At 45.7% G+C, this 17,438-nt stretch overlaps 3 protein-coding genes and 1 long non-coding RNA gene across 7 annotated transcripts in view; 3 read left to right on the top strand and 1 right to left on the bottom strand.

Annotated features, from left to right (window-relative positions):
• Positions 1–7,012, top strand: part of LOC138208514 (uncharacterized) — an 8,774-nt gene extending 1,762 nt beyond the window's left edge. Inside the window, exons 2-5 of one of the 2 annotated variants that reach the window (XR_011179101.1) lie at positions 1–786; positions 1,103–2,389; positions 5,751–5,887; positions 6,923–7,012. The exon at positions 1–786 is cut by the window's left edge and continues 701 nt beyond it. This is a non-coding gene — a long non-coding RNA (uncharacterized lncRNA). Of the gene's footprint in view, positions 787–1,102; positions 5,888–6,922 lie in introns of both variants that reach the window. The other variant, XR_011179100.1, reaches the window with a different exon arrangement.
• LOC138208510 (transmembrane protein 163a) overlaps positions 1–7,046 on the bottom strand; it is a 16,472-nt gene extending 9,426 nt beyond the window's left edge. The window contains exons 1-4 of the mRNA XM_069166438.1: positions 6,848–7,046; positions 5,223–5,342; positions 222–265; positions 36–127 (exon numbers count right to left, since the gene is read on the bottom strand). Coding sequence (XP_069022539.1) covers positions 36–127; positions 222–265; positions 5,223–5,342; positions 6,848–7,046 — 455 coding nt within the window. The remainder of the gene's footprint in view (positions 1–35; positions 128–221; positions 266–5,222; positions 5,343–6,847) is intronic.
• Positions 7,047–9,210: 2,164 nt separating this feature from the next.
• Positions 9,211–14,322, top strand: LOC138208511 (cyclin-T2-like). Of its 3 annotated transcripts, XR_011179098.1 has the most exons (7): positions 9,212–9,460; positions 10,001–10,082; positions 10,174–10,302; positions 11,662–11,722; positions 11,836–11,898; positions 12,183–12,538; positions 14,234–14,322. XR_011179098.1 is itself a non-coding variant. In XM_069166439.1 (6 exons), exons 1-6 carry the CDS (start codon positions 9,303–9,305, stop codon positions 12,410–12,412), a joined length of 723 nt encoding a protein of 240 aa, XP_069022540.1. In that variant the 5' UTR covers positions 9,212–9,302; the 3' UTR covers positions 12,413–14,174. The 3 variants fall into 3 exon arrangements, 2 of the variants coding, with proteins under 2 accessions (XP_069022541.1, XP_069022540.1); XM_069166439.1 differs by lacking the exon at positions 14,234–14,322 and having other exon boundaries at positions 12,183–14,174; XM_069166440.1 differs by lacking the exons at positions 11,836–11,898; positions 14,234–14,322 and having other exon boundaries at positions 9,211–9,460; positions 12,183–14,174.
• On the top strand, positions 14,172–17,434 carry LOC138208440 (cyclin-T2-like; the record flags this gene model as incomplete). The annotated part of the gene is made up of 3 exons (XM_069166290.1): positions 14,172–14,397; positions 14,914–14,984; positions 15,080–17,434. Coding segments are annotated over 3 exons (1,320 nt in total), but the record flags the coding sequence as incomplete, so codon positions are not given.
• Between the last annotated feature and the right edge of the window lie 4 nt (positions 17,435–17,438).

Below are 17,438 nucleotides of genomic sequence, written 5' to 3'. Positions count from 1 at the left end.
GAGTGGATGGAGGTTAAAAGGTGACGGTCACTCACATGTACTCGCGGTGCGCTGAGTGGACGGCGGCGGCGTTGCTGTACCGCCACAGGACGATGATGGAGGACAGCACGTCCAGCGTGGCATCGAACTGCAGCGTGAAAACCAAAAAACAGACAGTTCAGGTCTCCCTCTTAACGACAGCAGCTCTGCTGGCTTTAACGGAGGCTTTACGGCGGACTTACAGCAAATCCAAAAGCTGAAGCACTGTGGCGCATGATGGAGACGGCTGGAGGGGAAAAACAGAGAGAGACGTTCAATGCATTCGTCCAACTTTTTATACATGGGCGAACCTGCCGGGCAGGAGGAGAAGTACTGAGTTCATTTAGTTTTCTGCACGTTATTTGGCTCGGTGACGTTGAGCGAGTCCTGCAAAGAGGACGGAAGGAGGGAGAGGAGACAAAAGATGCGAACGGATGGAGAGCAGGACTCCTCTCCTCCTGGTTTATTTTTAGCGAGACTCACAGGGGGCCAGAAACACCGAACTGTGTGGCAGCTTTCCCTTCAGCTCCTCATTTTTCTTTCTGCTGCAATCATATCTTTCTCTTTTCCCTTCCTGCGCCCCCTGTTTTCTCTCCTCCTCCTCCTCCTCCTCCTCCTCCTCCTCCGCCCTCTCCTTCCCTCCCTCGTTGTTTCATCTACATTCAGCTCGTCTCCGCAGGCTGAGGGCTCCATCGCCCGCTCGCCTGCCGACAGGAATGAAGACAGAGACAGATGCTTGATTCTCCTGCACTCAACAGCTAAGCACAGGTGAACATCGCATGAATACAAATGAGTGGGATCCTCTTTTTGACGGCTGCAATACGTATCATCTAATTGGGGAAAAAAATGGATTCGAATGTGTGCTGTGCTGGCTTCGGCATTCTTCTCAACTTTAACACAACCTCAGGTTCCAAAATAAGATATTTAAAGAGTTTAACACGTTCAACATTGAGCCCAGATCGATGATCATCATCATCAAGCAATTTCAATGTTAAGTGCTAAAACAAATTTAGTAATTTTAAATTTTGCACTTGTCTTCAATGAACAACAATAATTGTGTGACGCCCTTCATGTCGTCTTGCAGGCAGCCCCGTCCCACTCCGGAGGACGATCGGCCGACAGCTGATGCAGTTCACCAGGGTCTTTGAAGTGTCTCTGCAAGTTGAGGCGGATTCGACTTCACCTTCTCTCTGGATAAGTTAACTTAGTTGTTTTCTTGCCTTTAATTTGCTCCCGGATGCTCCTTGGAGAGGAAATCACATCTGGTGAGATGGATGTTATGAGGTGACCTGATAACTGAGTGGTTTGGCTGCTACCACATAGACACACACACACACACACACATATATATGTATACGCCCTATTTGACACATGGCTGGCCATTTATTGCTGATATCCTGTCAGTCTCTGCTGTCAGTGTGAAACAAAGGCATAAGACGCCCAAGAAAAAAAGACCGTTTCAGGGTAAAAAAAAAAAAAGACACCACATATCTTGTTAAAGCTAAAATGATAGTGACAAAGACGAAAGGTGAAGTTTGATCCGCCTCGTAGTTCCTGAACGTTTTATTCTTTGTGACTTTCTTTGCTTTTTATTTCATGTCAAGCGCTTTTGTCGTCTTCTTGTTTTTACACAGAAGATACTTTACGTTAAGTCATCATCGCAGAGCGTACAAACACCGGCACATCAGATAGTGTGTGAAGAAAACAAGTCCCACGAATGTACAATCACATTCGCCTCTTCTTCAAACAGGCGAGGTGGAGATCTGCTCCCTGTCAAAAGCAGTCAAACCCAGTTCTGTTCGTCGCAGCGATGCACGATCGAGCAAATAGAAGCTGACAGCTGCTGAAATGAAGGTAAATAAAGACGCCGGCTCTGAGGTGTCACGCAGCAGCTACAGTTGATGTAACAAGGAGAAAAGTAAAGTAGCAGGCAAACAAGGCTTTCTTCTTTCATGTTCAAGCTGAGGTGAATGTGTACGAAAAACACAAGGCGAGGCGTGTGTGGAGCTTCATGAAGAGCTTAATACTCAGATACACACCACCCAGAAACGGTTCCCACATCGTCGCCAGTACAACACTGACTCCCCAGCAGCTACAAACTCTTCAAGAAGCTGGAAAAACTTCATATTTAGCTTTTTAGAGATCTCCTTTGGGACAGAAGACCCCACAGGTCAGACTGTAACGCGATCCACAGATGTATATCTTCTGCTCCTCCTCCCTCCTGCCCTGTTTCCTCCCTCTTCCTCCTCCTCCCTCCTCCTCCCTCCCCCTCCCTCCTTCATTAGGAAGCCCAACGAAGAACCAGTGTGTAAATGAATCGGTCATCAAAAGCTGAGCCCGGCGACGGCTAATTGGTTCCCAGGAAAGCTGGGTGAGCGTTAGCGGGGGGTGGAGCTCCACATCAGGGTATCACACACACACACACACACGCACACGCACACACACACACACACACACACACACACACACACACACATATGTTGAGGTCTCCCTCCTCCTCCCTCCTTGTCACATCTGACAGAAGAAGTCGGAGGACAGAAGATGAAACGGCATCCGAGCCGCGGCGTCTCGTCGGCTGTCTCTGCCGCTGCATTATGCAGATCAGTTCGTACAGTCGGCGGATTGATGGTGTTTGTCTCTCTGTGCTGTCGTGGCGGTGCCTTGTGATTAACGGCACCAGCGAGGGGGCTCCGTTACACTGTCCTCCATTTGTTTGACTCAAAGTCAAATTCTCCCTGTAAACAAATCTGCTTCAGTTTCGCCCCCAAAAACAAGCAGCTCAGACGAAAACCGACTGCTCTTCCTGTTGGCCAGGCAGGAAGGCTGGTTGAAAATGATCGTCATGACGACGTGTGAAGACACTCTTTCTTGACTTTCTCGTGTTTTCCTCTTCTTCCTCTTCTTCTTCTTCTTGTGGTAGTTTCTGTTCAGTTAACCTTCTCTTCTCCCCTCAAGTGTGACTTGTGCCACCTGTGACGTCCGCACCGATAAACCAAAAGCTGCACCTGCCTGCTCGTGAAAAAAAATTCCCACGCACATCCGTACACCGGAGCGAGCTGCTCTCTGCCATGTCTGAGTAATGTTTTACAGGGTATGGCGTGGTTTCAGTGTTTGTCATCCCGTCGTCACATGGGGCTGACGGGGCGAACAGCAGCAGGTGGCGGTGGCTGGACTGAAACCCCGCGGCGCTCTGACGGGACACCGAAACACGGCCTCACCACGTCCTTAATGCTGAATACACCAACGTAACACCATGTTTTAGCGATTTTACTTTGAAAATCCTCCACTCTTCGTTTGTTTTGATCATTTTGTGAGGAGTCAGCGCAGCTTTTTGCGAGTCGTGGTGGAGAATTTTACCCCTGCTTCTAGTCATTAATATCTCCTGGCTCTACTTTCATATTTAGAGCAAGCAATCTTCTCATTTAACTCTTGGCAAGAAAGCAAAAGCATATTTTTGTGGACTATTCCCTGTGCTGTGACCAGGCGTATTAGAATTCAGGCATAATCTATATCAGACATCTATACAAGAGTTCTGCTAATTGTTTTCCTCTGTGTGTCGTTCATCTCTTCCTTTGAGCTCCACTGTTTTCTTTGGCGTGGCGAAGTTCAGAGTTGTCACGCTCCTAATAAAAACAGACGTACAGAGCTACCAAACAAACATGAACACGAGGACGGAGGCTGATGCTCCATCAGCAGGATCCTCGTATGCTTGTGTATTCTAAATATTTAATACGCTCTGACTGGTTTCCAAAGAGTGAGTGACAGTTTTGTAGAAGCTTTAATCAATGTTTAATTAGCGATCACGCAACCGGTGCGGAGGACTGTTGGCTAATAAATGTTACAAATCAAACAAGATAAAAGTTCGAACCAACAGTGGATAATCAAATATTTAAACATATATTCTTAGTTGTAATTAAATGTATTAAAAGAGAAACAAATCCAACCATAGTTTGTGATTCCTGAAGAAAAATAAAAGCAACAAAAGGAGACTTTGTTTACTATATTTCTTTCCAACAATGAAGAACACTTACTGTGAATGGGACTGAATAAAACTGTCAGGGAGGAACACACACACACACACACACGATAAAGGCGGAAGTGTTTGGCCGGTCCTGCTGCTCTACCAACGTTTCCTTATCAAAACAGGAAGCGGGCAAAATGTCTGGAACAACATGGGCTAAAATGAGAGGCATTGATTTACCAAAACAAAATCTCTCCATCTTAACAACAACCTGCTGGGTCACGTCACTGATTCTGACCCAAGAAAACAAAAAAACAAATATCATCCTCAAACATCCCGTCATAATCGAAGCAATAATGGCGAGTGTGTAATGATGCTGACCAGCAAATCACTTGTTTCCTGGAATCGCTGCCGCCGCTGCTGCTGCTGCTTCGTTGGCCTCATTCATCTCCTCCTCTGCGGCTCATTTGCAAAAAAAAAAAAAAAAAAAAGGTGCCATGTTTCATTTATGAGTGAGACGAGCAGGATGTGAAACAAGAGGAGTCCCACTGCAGGACGCCAGAAATGTGACATAAAATGTCCACCGAAGAAAAGGGTTTAGTGAAGAGAGAAGAGCCTCTTTGGTGGGAAAAACTGAGCTGAAGAACAGCCGGGCGATGAAGAATAACCTGCTGTCATTCTTCTCTGCGCTTCCTCTACACAGCAGCAGAGGTCTTTACCTCATGTCAAGCACTGATCTGGTTTTACTGCAGGGGAGAAAGATAAATGTGAGGGACACATGTCTAAAAGAAATTAAAAAAAAAAAATAAAAAAAACCTTCAAATCTAATTAAGTGGAAAACTTCTGCTTCAAATTGGCCCCTTCGCATGCAGAGGAACAAAAGCCTCCTCGTCATCGCCACATGGAGGTACAAGGAGAAGAAAAGCTCACAACAAAGGCTCAGATTTGCTCTGCAGCGGCAGGAAATTCAGCTTCAACGACGAAGGCGAGAGCGAAGGTCGACTTCACGCTCTTGAGAGAAGCGCAGGCCGTGGGCGGCGGAAGCTCAGACCGCGAACCAAACAGGAAGTTCGAGTGCTTGTCCTTCACGCCGTCTTTGCTTTTTTTTGACTTGTTTATTCACGCTGTTGGGCGTCAGTCATTAACAAAGCTGTCCTCCGAGCCGAAGGACCAAACGGCCCCGCGCGCACGTGCGGATGTACAGATTCATTAAAAAAAAAAAAATGGGGAACATGTAACTCACTGAAGGCGGCGATGGCCAGGGCGATGGTGACCACGATGGACACCCAGGACACCCACAGGGCTTTCTTGCGGTAGCTCTGCGCTTCGTGAGGCTTCAGGCGCATGCTGCTCTCCAGAAGACCTGCAGACGGCATCACAGGGGGCGAAGTCACCCAAGAGTGTAGAAAATGTGACTTAGAGAAATACAGTACTGAGTCCTATTAAACTGACTCGAATTGTACGACGTTTGTTGAAAATTGGACGATTAATGTGTTTCTATGTTACTTTATTTGCAGCAGCTTGTTCGAAAATCTTTTGATATACCGCAGAGAGATGAAATCATTTGTGATGTCACTTGTAACCTTTAACTGACTGATGTTACATGTACGAATTAGTAGCAATGCACAAATCACACGACAAGTGCCTTTGGAAGCAGATGTGGCTCGTAAACCTGCGTTTGTTGTTTGTTTTGACCACTACGAGCTGTTAACTTATTCGTTTACATCGCGGGCTTGATCATCAACATTTGCTGACTTTACTCTCCCTTCAGCTCCGTTTCAGTGTCCATGAAACCCCGAGGGAAACATCTGGCTCTCCAGCTGCTGAAAGTTTGATGATGTTCGACTGTCTGTCTGCTGTGCATTGAGCTGAAAGAAGATAAAGCTGTTGCTGTTTACCTTCTAGCAGGTGACCAACACGTTTAATCACGTACAAATGAGCTCATTTCTCACCATGGTTTCCTTTTCTCCGCGGGACTGCTGCTGTCCAATCACGGACACTCATCTGTGCCACGTGACCTGTCTGCGCGCCAATAAGCTCCGTTATTAATGTTTGCTGTCAGGTTTATATTTAGTCCAACCATCAATCTTTACTCATGGTTTTGGATGATTTTGCAGATTCAAGACAAATTAATACGTTTGTTTTATAACTTTCATCCGTTCTGTGTTTAAAAAAAAAAATTAAATTAAACTTCTGCAAATTATTAGTTTTGACAAATAATTTGCATAAACAGTCAACTTGTTTACCATTAAAAGGACATTAAGTCTGCTTGTATTTGTGGTGATGTTGTGGGCGTGGACTGCTGTGACACAGTCAACAACAACATCTCTCTCAGCACCTTAATAACTGTTATTAATATTTTAAAATCCAAGTTCGAATGTATTTATATTCAAGGATAGTGCCTGATCACTTAGAGGTTTTAAAAGCACAGAAAACAATCCAAACACTTCCCTCTGTGCCGTGTTTGAAGACGTGCACACCTGCCACTGTTTAAATGGCTGCTTGTAGTTATCGCAATCCACTCGTTTATTTATGGGATATGTAATCACAGCTCCGGATTTTATGTAACACATCTCTACCAGAATGCAGATTTGCATATAATCTGTATAGCTCAATAAATAATTAATCATATTGGCGACAACATTGAGAAGTCAGCCTTCAGGGTTTTTTTTTTTTTTTGGTTTTTTTTAGCACCTCTTTCCCTCAGAAATTATGAACATCTGGTGTTAAAATATAAGACACATAAGAGCAGCATTGAATAGAGACAAGTGAGACCGGGTCCCCAGCGCGCGTTCGGTAAATTACGCACGGTGCGCGTCCCGGCTGCGGGGCATCCTGTGAACTTTGAACGTGTCTCACACCGCCTACCTCGGTCATCTATGCTGTCTGTAATCTTCATCTCTTGGTCCATCTTGAAAGCTTCTCCGTGACTTTCTGTGTTAGGCTGCTGCTGCTGCTGCTGCTGCTGGGAGTCCGCCTGCTCGCACTGCCCGTTCACCACCACGGGGTCCACAGCTGCACCCGGGTCCGGGACGGCGGCGGAGTCTGCCGGTGAGGAGTCTGTCATCTTCTCGGCGGCGGGATGCGCTTCCAGCGAGGCACTCCGAAAATGTCACACCTGGGCGAGAAGAGGCGGCTTTCAACTAAGCGGAGACCCGGAGACAGATAAGAGAGGGAGGGAGGGAGGGAGGGAGGGAGGGAGACTCCTTTCAGGGCTGCGAGTCCACTTGCGCCAAATTACACGCTGTAGGGCGAAAAAATGCCGGAAATTGAGAAATATGTTCTTCAAAACAAAGGGCCCACTTGTAGGTGGGTCTGAATCTTGTGGATGTTTTTTCATTTCATATTGTTTAGTTCGGCAATAATGATAAACTACTGTTTTACAGCCAGAAATCTGCTGTAAATGCTAAATGCAAAAAAAAAATAAATGTGGGTGATACTTAACCAAGAAGCTACATTTAACGACTGGAAGTCTAAAGTACAGTTTGGAAACTTGTAGTCCACTTTATTGAAGCAAACCATTTCCATTTTATTCTTTTATGGGGCAATGGAAATATCACACGTCACTCCATTACAGTCTGACAATTTACATAATACTACTTTAAGTTCTGAATACACAACATTCACCTCTAATTATTTTTTTTACTGTTGTTTAATTCGCCTCGTATGAACCACTATAAAAGTGTCCAATTTCCTTTTAATTAAGTTTGTATGTAAGCTTCTGTAGTTTCCATATAAAACAGACGGGCTATTTATTTTGAAGGTGGTGACCGGAAGTGGTTTGTCTCAACATGTGGATATTTAATTCCAATTAATTTCTAATAAACAGCCGCATAGACACAGTTAACGTTCACGCTTTGTTTTTTGTTTTTTAAAAAGTGCACCGTCCCTTTACTTGGACACGGTTCAAACTCCTCAATATCAAAACTTGTATTTTATCCATTATCTAATTACAATATTGCATCTTGATAAGCAATGTAGTTGCTTGAGACAGTTTTTTTTCCCTCCCTGGAACACTAAGTAGACTACCTGCATGTGCAAGAAAAATATATTTAAAGACCAATTACTTCATAGTTAACATTTAATAGCAGCTAAACCACCAGTTTACATCTGATCTTGTTTTATTCGAGCACCACTGAGCTTCACTTCAATTGTTGGTCTCTGTGGCCCTCCAGTGGAGACTGAGCAACTTGTTTTAAAATTATATTCTAGTTTTGATTTTATTAACCATCATCATGATCATCTAAATATCTCCAATGGCTCTTCGAGGTTTTACAGTGATACGATTTTTAAAAAGGGGGTCAAAAGTACACTTGCGAGCCCTGGTGGCTAATCAGGGTATTTCATCCTTTAATATATTTATGTAAAGATAACACACTGACCGTTAGTGGCTGCAGGCCAAATAGTTAAATACTTTACGTATTAATTAATGTATTTTGTTGCAGACAAAAAGAGTATGCGATCCCCAAACAATAACAAAATAACAAAATTATAAAAAACAAAAAATTGGGGATTCAGCATTTCGCTCACGCCAAAGCAGTGGAACAAATTAGATATCAGCTTAGTTAATACTTTTAAAAGAAAGATAAAAACATATATCTTTACATTAGCTTTTAAGTAGTTACTCTTGAAGCTCTATTGCACTTAAACTACCGTGCCTTTAAAATGCATATTGCTTATTTTATATTTTAACTCTATGTTACTCTATCTTATGCATTTAATCTGTTCTCATGCATCTAATTATTTTTTTTAAATATTTTTAAATGTTCCTTTATTTTATATCTGTTATTATTTGAAACACTGCATGTAATTATCTTGCTGTGAAGCACTTTTCTTGTATGAACGGTGCTATACAAATAAAGTTCATTATTACTATTATTTACAACAACAATTTAATTTAATTTGTATATACTGAGCATTTAAAAAAAAAAATATTTATACCTCTATTTTTATTCTGTAATTTGTATTGCTTTTGCCATATCTTCCATGTTGCTGCAACGAAAAAAAAAAAAAAAAAAAAAGCCACCCCTCGGGATCAATACAGTATAAATATCGATCTATTAATATCGATCCTGTCTATTAAGACAGCCTGCGCAACGAAGTGCTATTCGCACCTCCGACCGCTTGGGGGCGCGCTGTTCAGAAAAAAAAAACAAAAAACCCAACGTGACTGGTTTCCACCGAGCTTCGGCTGCTCCATTTTCGTCCTTCCGGTGCCCCCCCCCCCCCATCTCCCCCCCCCTCCCCCACCACCACCACCACCCCTACCGTCGCCCCGCTCCCTCCCGATGCTAGCGCCGTCGGGCTTGGCTGTGGGAGCGTAATGGCGGTGCACCGGGGACCCTCCACGAAATGGCTCTTCTCCCGGGAGCAGCTCGAAAACACGCCGTCTCGCCGCTGCGGGATCGAGACCGACCGGGAGCTTTCCTACCGGCAGCAGGCCGCCAACTTGATCCAGGACATCGGCCAGAGGCTCAACGTGTATCCTTTGTGGAGCGCAGCGGCTAGCCGGGCTAGCTCGGCTTAGCATTAGCTCCCGGGGAGCCGGGACGTCCGGTCTCGTTCTATTTCACAACGTGTCTCCGTAAACTCACTTCAATCCTTCGGGTAACACACGCAGGGACCGTCTCCGATTAAAAAAACGGGCGATTTAACCCCTCTAACGGGACGTTTATAATCCGCCGGAGGAGTCCCGAAGGCCCGCTGGCTAGCTTTTTAGCTTTTGTTGTGTCTCTTTAGAGTCTATTGTTAGCTGCGTGTCTGATGATTACGGAGATAAAATGCGTCCCGACCCTGATTGTACGCGTGTTTTAATCTCGTTACGACGTCGTAAATACACCTTGCACACCTCCCCGGACCGGTGGGAGCTCATGACTTCAGCCTCGTGAAGACTTTTCACATGTTTTTTTTTTTTAATTTTTTTTTTTTTAAAGTCCCGTTTTTGTTTTTTTTCCTCCCCACCACCACCAGTGTGTTTCTGAACATCATCCGTGTTTTTGTCCTTAACTGCTGCTCACACAGGTCTCAATTAATTATCAACACCGCTATAGTATATATGCACAGGTTTTATATGATCCACTCCTTCTCCAAGTTCCATAGAAATGTGAGTACCACTGCTGTTGGCTATAATTACTGGTACACTGGTGGACTATGTAAACTTCTTTTTTTTCTTCTTCTTCTTCCCTCTTTTATAGATAATTTCCCAGACCACGTTGTTCCTGGCAGCTAAAGTTGAGGAGCAGCCCAGGAAGCTGGAGCACGTCATTAAAATAGCCCATGCCTACATTAACCCACAAGAGCCTGCCCTCGACATTAAAAGCAACGTGAGTGAGCCGCGACCGACGTCCCCGCCGATGTGTGGACTTTCTCTGCGCCGTCGGGACGCCCGTCCTTTCGTCCCCGAAAACGCGGCCGAAATAGATGCAGTGCGGACGGTTTGAACGCAGTTTTAGTTACGCCGAGGTCAGTCGAAGTGGCGATCCTCCGGCGAGATGTGAGCCCCGCTTGCGACGTGGTTTCTGGTAAACTCCCGACGTTGACTGCGGTGTCGCTGTGAGGAGAGAAATGCAGTCAGAGCGGTAGTGGTTAGTCATCTTTTTTCGAGCAGAAATGAGAGGCTTTTCTTTTGACTCGTGGCGGACGTTGCTCGTGAAAAAAATAACGATTCGTTGGAGCCTGACTGAGCATCCAGATCGAAAGCGAAACGTGAGCGGTGTGTTAATGCTTCTGTTCTGTCCGCGTGAACTTTGTTCGACGTGTCCAAGCCAACTGTCTGCCAGCAGCTCCCGGTGAGCTGAAAGAACAGCAGCTGGACGAACTGTCTTCCCCGAGCTCCCGGCCCGGTTGAAATAGTTTCACGTGGCCCTAGCAGGGAGAACTCGGCAATGTTTCTATGCGTGGATTCGCCGGTCTTATTGATTTCCTCCCTCCGTAGCGGGAGGAGGAAAACGAAAACCAGAGAGCTCGCAGTGACACCGGGGAGCCGGATCGATTGTTACAGACGCCAGTAAAAAAAAATAAATAAAAAGTCCTCAGCTTATAAATAGCTGCAGATTGGTGCAATTTTAAAAGATGGCAAATTTACATATTTGAATGACGTATGTTTGTGGTGGAGAGAAAGGACAATCTGGTCGACGGTCATTCTTTTCAGTGGTTTTCTGACACAGCTGGTGTCTTCTCTCGTTTGACTGGACTGTGGCACAAATCTGAATCCTCACTGTGGCTCCTAAATATTGTGTTTTTGTGATACTGCAATTCGTTCACCTTATTGCAAAGGTGCTGCAACGTTAAAGTTGAATAATATGTTGGTAGAAGCGACTCATTTCCATTTACTTGCTTGTCCTGAGCTTTAATGTGAAATCCACCCGTTCCTTTTCTCTCTTCTTTTTTTTTTTTTTAAACCCTTCCACTCACATAATTAATTCAACCTTGAGTGATGTCACACAGCACAAGATGAGCATCCCACATTTGAGTCTGCTCATCCGAAAGAGAACGAGACACATTGGGCTTTTTGAAAATGTTTACATGCAGTCCTTGCCTTGTGTTTTGTGTGATTTTCTTCCACCCTTCTCGGTTTTTGTCCACTGGGAGAATGCTTTTATTTTGCAGGAATGGTGCCAAGACGTTGACTTATGTCGCTGTGCAGCACATTTCTGATTGTGCATTGCTTGAATGTTTTCCAGGCATTCCAGCAGCAGGCCCAGGAGCTTGTAGCACTGGAAACAATAGTGCTGCAGACGCTGGGTGAGTCCTCCCGACGGCCTCAGTGCTGCACACACTGCACGGACTGTTCGGACAGTCGGACGTTCAGCTGATTATCTTTTTTTTTTTTTTTTTTTTTACCGTCTCGATTGCAGGTTTTGAAATTACAGTTGATCATCCACACACAGATGTTGTGAGATGTTCCCAGCTAGTGCGAGGTATGACCTCTTCTCTCACTTACTACCTCGTTTATTTGTGATAGAAATCCACTCGGTCAGTTTATTGTAATGCATTTAAACTGCCTGGATTTTTCTGCCACTGTTTTGTCAAAGTGACCCTTTTTCTAAGTGCAGGTCCCATTTTGGAACCAAGCTTTTCACCCTCAGCCACATGAATTGTACTATATCACATAAAATCACATTAATGCTCTTTTTGAAATGCTGTTTCCACTCGTGAGCTCGGCTCTAAAACAAATCTTCTTCTTCTTCTTCTTCTCTTACAGCAAGCAAGGATTTGGCACAGACTTCCTATTTCATGGCTACCAACAGGTTATTATCCTGTTCCCATTATTGCACTGTAATGGCACACTATAGCTTCCTGTCCTGCAGGGTCCCCCTTCCTGTGTCCAACGCCCTGTCTGCACCCGGGTCCTGGGAACCCCCCGACGTGGGGAAGTACCGGCCGGGCTGCTGCGTGCGGTGTATTGTACAAGGGCTATGTGTTGGCACATAGGGGTTGAATGCACAATGTGGAGTGTAGTGGTGCTGTTTACCTCTCCAGGTTGTCTAAAAAACAAACTCAAATGGTAGCCTGAATATAGATTGCCACTAAAGATTCTTAAACTTATAGAGTTGTTTGGTAAGTATAGTCACAGTCCTTTTTTTTTGTTTTTCTTTTTTTTTTTGCACATTTTTTCACACCAGAGGAGCTAACAATGAAAAACCAAACTACACTGCAAACTGAGGGCTGCTTCTGTAGGGCAGGTTGTGGTCCGTGTGTGTGTGTGTGTGTGCGCGTGTTTGTTTTATATATAAACATTGCAGGAATTATACGTAGTTGTAAAATGCATCTGTATCTTATGCTCGTAGTTTTTTTTTTTAAGTATTCGTGGCAGAAAGGTTTGAAAAAGACATTGATTTTAGTGCTTTCAGTCAGTCCCTTCAGGATTCTCCAAAGTTTTTGTGATTGTTTTTGAAAATGTTTGATTCAGCAGCGGCTTTTGACCAAAATGAAGGTGCAGATTTGATGTGATTTACCACTTTTTGGTGGTAAAATTGCAAGTCAAGGAAAAGGGGATTTTTTTTTATTTATTTTTTTTTTTTTAATGTATTTTTTAATCCATCACATCCACCGCTGATGCTGAGGACAGAGTTCATCGACTTCAATCACTTCGTCGATGAATTTTGAAGCCCTTCAAAAGTGCAATGAACTTTGTGTGGGATGCAGCAAGAGAGTTCCCAGTCACCATGACGACGGCTCCTCCAAAACCTAAAAACTGAAGAAGCTTCGGGTCACAACCGCAGTGTCCTCAGTGACAATCCGACTGTGATTGCTCTGCGCAAAATTATAGACAAACGTTTGTTTCCGGACGTGCTTGTATTTCTCCCAGCTGTGCAGGAAGGATCTGCCCACAGGTGGTTCACATCCAAGACAGCAAAGCATACGAGACACGTGGCACCGGTATGAGTATTATAAAACTATGTTTGAGACGTCACAGCTGTTATAACATAAACACGGTGAACTGTATTTATAGAGGAGAAAGAAGTGGTGCAGATGAGTCCCACTCTTGAGATGAGAGTGTTTGAACTCCCGAGTGTTTGGGAGATGATGAATGTGGCGCTCTGGTTATTTTCAGCGTTTTAGTTTCGAGTCCTCACATGCTCAGTTTGCAGTGTAGTTTGGGATTCAAGGGTGCAGGTGGGGAGGGGGGAGGGGGGGGGGATTAACCGTAGAAAAACCTATAAGCTAATCATTTGTCTTGGCGGCCAGCATCAGTGTTTCTCAGTCTCCCCCGTTCCCACGTTTAATGCAGTGAAATTACACCGAAGACACAAATTGTGCTCTTATGTCACTACGATACAAGTAGTGTGCGAATGTGACTTAAATCTGAGTGTTCAATTTTGATTTATTTCTCAGCAGGAGATTGAGAAACACTGTTTTTATGTGTTTTATAATTTCCCTTTTTTTTTTTTTTTCCTTCTTCTTCTTCTTTTTTTTTTTTTTTAACATTCAAATCAAAACACAAATAACACAGCCTCCTACAGGTTCAATAGATCGACGTATGAAAGTGTATATATGGAGACATTTAAGGAACATTGCCTAACAAACATAGGTTTTCTTATCTGTTCCAGTTCTGTAAGGTAAGGCTGCGTGTATGTGACGTGGGATCATATTTTTTAAAACTGTCCGTGCTGCTGTAAAAATCCCCTTTATTCACCTCGCGGGTGTCGCCGTCGCCTCGGTGAGCTGTGTGAACTGCACGCGGGTGTGAAAGCCCCCTCAGCTGACGGCTGCACCTCTCTCCTGTGTTTCCTGTCTCCTCCCGACACGCAGTTTGCACCTCACCACCTTCTGCCTCCAGTACAGGCCCACCGTCGTGGCGTGTGTCTGCATCCACCTGGCCTGCAAGTGGTCCAACTGGGAGATCCCCGTGTCCACGGACAGCAAACACTGGTGGGAGTACGTGGACCGCACCGTCACGCTACAGCTGCTGGACGGTGAGAGCGGCAGTCCTCTTGTTTGGCACCGCCGCAGCTCGACTGACACGGCGAAACACAAATGTGCCACTTCGTTAGGCACACCGTGCTCGTGCCGAGCTCGACCCCCTTCTGCCTTCGCAGTCGTCCTAATTCTTCGTGGCTTAGATTTATCGAGGTGTTGGTCCACGATGGCGTCACGCTGTTGCTGCGGGTTTGTCGGCAGCACCGTCACGACGTTCCTCCACCTCCTAAAGGGGGCTCTCCGGTGACTGCGGAGGCCGTTTGCCCAGCCTGCTATTGTCCCATCTTTTGGGAGCTCCTGTCCACTGCAGCCTCACTTTGCTGTTGTCAGCTGACGGGGATGGGATCTTCTGGCACGTTGTGTGTTCGTGACATGATTGGCTGATTACATATTTCCTCTTAACGAGCAGCGGAACGGGGGTTTAGCGGTTGTTCGTGGGTTCCTGTCTCAGCCTTGTGTGTTATTAATAAACCTACAGTGCAGAGCGGTGATTTGTCCTCCCTGCTTTTCAGAGCTCACACACGAGTTTCTTCAGATCCTGGAGAAGACACCCAGCAAGCTGAAGAGGATACGAAACTGGAGGGTACGTCAGAAACGCGTCGTCACGGCAGCGCAGGCGCGACTTGCTTTTAAGTGCCGGCGTCTCATGTTGAAGTGTGTTTGTGTGTCGGTCTGCAGGCCATCCAAGCTGCTAAGAAGCCAAAGACGGAGGGCTCGACCGTGGACAGTGCCTTCCAGGGGACGTCCTTAGATTGCCTTCCCGGTGTCACCGACTCCTTCTTCCCCTCCACCTCGGGCTCGGACTCCGCAGACATGCCCGACCTGAACTCCATCGCTGCCCCCTTCGCCTCGTACCAGCCGCTCGACGACCAATCAAAGAGCTGCGGCTACGACCAGTTCTCCCAGCCCCCCCACTCGGACTTCACGCTGGTCAAACACAAACACAAAGCCGCGGGCGGCTCCGGTGGCGACCAGCAGTCGCTCGCGGCCTTTCCGCGGCCGCAGAAAGTCTTGACTCTGGAAAAGTACCGAGAGAAACACGCGGCGGAGCTGGCCATGCAGAACGGCAGCAAGGAGGAGGCGGGCGGCGACGCGTACGCCGCGCCGGCTCTCTCCTCGCACCACCACAAGAAACGCTCTCAGCTGCAGCAGGGGGGGCAGCCGGGCGACGGCAGGAGGGAGAAGTCCAGCTCGAAGAAGCCTCGGGTTCCCTCCTCCTACGCCGAGAACGGCTCCGCCACGAGCGAGGAGCTCAAGATGCGGATCAAGGTTTCCTCGGAGCGCCACGGCGGCTCGGAGCAGGGCGGGACTCTGCCTGGCAAAGACAAGCACAAAGAGCACCACCGCCACTCCAAACACAGCCACTCCCACTCGTACTCCCTCAGCGGGAACAGCAGAGGGACAATAGACGGCGCCTCGTTATCGGCGCGAGCCGCCGGCAACCACGACGGCGGCTCCTCCGGCTCGTCCCGGAAGAGACCTCACTCGGACGCCGGCAACCACAACCACCACCACTCGTCCAAGAGCGGCCGGACCTCCAAAGGAGGCCTGAGCTCGTCTCACTTCTCGGACGGCGGCCAGCGGATGATGGAGCACGACGGAACCAACGGCATGCTGACGTCCAACGGCCAACACACCGACTACAAAGACACTTTCGACATGCTGGACTCTTTACTAAGTGCCCAAGGAATGAACTTGTAACCCCGCGAGTCCCCGGTGTCGTCTAGAATAAGGTATTACCATGTTTATTAGAGTTTAAAAAAAATGAATTTATTTGTCTTAAGTTATCTGAATTCTGCATCAGCCTCAGTCGTGTCCACACACTGATTATCGATGATTCTCGTCTAAACTGTCTAATGTAAAATTATATGCATAGAGCTGTGTACTACTAGCTTGCAACAAAACAAACAAAAAAAAACAACCAAAAAGAAGTTTTAAGATCGCGGCTGGAAAAAAAAAAAATTGGACTTTAAACGTTGTTTTAACGCGAGCTGATTTTAACGTGCATGTTTTCAGTCACAAAAGGGAAAACGTAGAACTAGTGTTCGCAGCCATTGTGACAGTTTACAGACAGTTTTAATTTTTTTTTTTTTTTTTTTTTTTTTTTTTTTTTTTTTTAAATGTTCAAAACATTTTGTTCCACTAAAAATCTCAGGTCTTGAACTTTTTTGATATAAGAACGACTCTTCCTCTGTTTGGGTTTATTACCTGTTATCTGTGGAGATGTTATCACCTCGTCCGTTTCACCGACGAAGACGACGGAAAACCTTTTCTGTCTTAGGACAAAGAAAGAAAAGAAAAAAAAAAAGCGGTCTGCATCAATAATTTCAAATGAACACCAAACGTGGCGGGTGGAGGGGGGCGGGGGGGCTGAACTTTTAACGCGCAGACTCACGACGGAGTTACAAAATGAAGTTTACGTTACATCGGCTGTGAAAGTGCATTCAAGATATAGCGGCTAAAATTGCAAAAACAGGCCTTGTGATTGTCAATCGCTATTCAGTAAATGTTATTAACTATCAAAAATATACAGATCTCTAAAGTAAGATTGTGTATGTAGGACTGTAGTTCAGACTTCAAACTGTTTTATCGCATCAGTCCAAACCTTCCTCCATTCAATGTATCATGAGATCTTTAAAGCAGACTCTGTATTAATGAACATATCCTCGATTTGTGTATTGGGAGCCCAAATAAAAGTGTAAAAGTGATTTTTTACACATCACAGCTATTTCTGTTCTCGAGTGTCGGACCTCACCTTTTGCTCTTTCTGTTGTCGTTTAACGTCAGGTCGGTGAGGGGCAAAGCAAAACGCTCGTTTCCGAGCGTTTCACGAGTTGCTCTTTCGTGTTCACATGTTGTATTTAGCGCCAGTTATCCAGCAGGAGATCTTTGCGATGCCCCGTCACCCTCTCTGATGTACCCCTCTCAAACTGAGGGGTCTGCCTGGCCCGTACGCGACTCGCACTGCTGCTAATGTACAATGTTACTTAATTTTTGTTTGTTTTGTAAATAATACAATTTATTTTAAAAGGTCCTG

Source organism: Embiotoca jacksoni, unplaced genomic scaffold, assembly GCF_022577435.1.
Source record: "Embiotoca jacksoni isolate LCO1_2020_lvr unplaced genomic scaffold, fEmbJac1.0.p SCAF_38, whole genome shotgun sequence".
Lineage (NCBI taxonomy): Eukaryota > Metazoa > Chordata > Actinopteri > Embiotocidae > Embiotoca > Embiotoca jacksoni.
The sequence above is the reverse complement of the archived record's forward strand: the minus strand, read 5'-3'. Positions and strand labels throughout refer to the sequence as shown.

Bases quoted from the DNA above. Each gene is read 5' to 3' on its own strand.
- LOC138208511 (XM_069166439.1), top strand. From the start codon at position 9,303: ATGGCGGTGCACCGGGGACCCTCCACGAAATGGCTCTTCTCCCGGGAG. The intron at 10,083-10,173 runs GTGAGTACCACT...CCTCTTTTATAG, and splicing joins TCTCCAAGTTCCATAGAAAT to ATAATTTCCCAGACCACGTT. The intron at 10,303-11,661 runs GTGAGTGAGCCG...AATGTTTTCCAG, and splicing joins CCCTCGACATTAAAAGCAAC to GCATTCCAGCAGCAGGCCCA.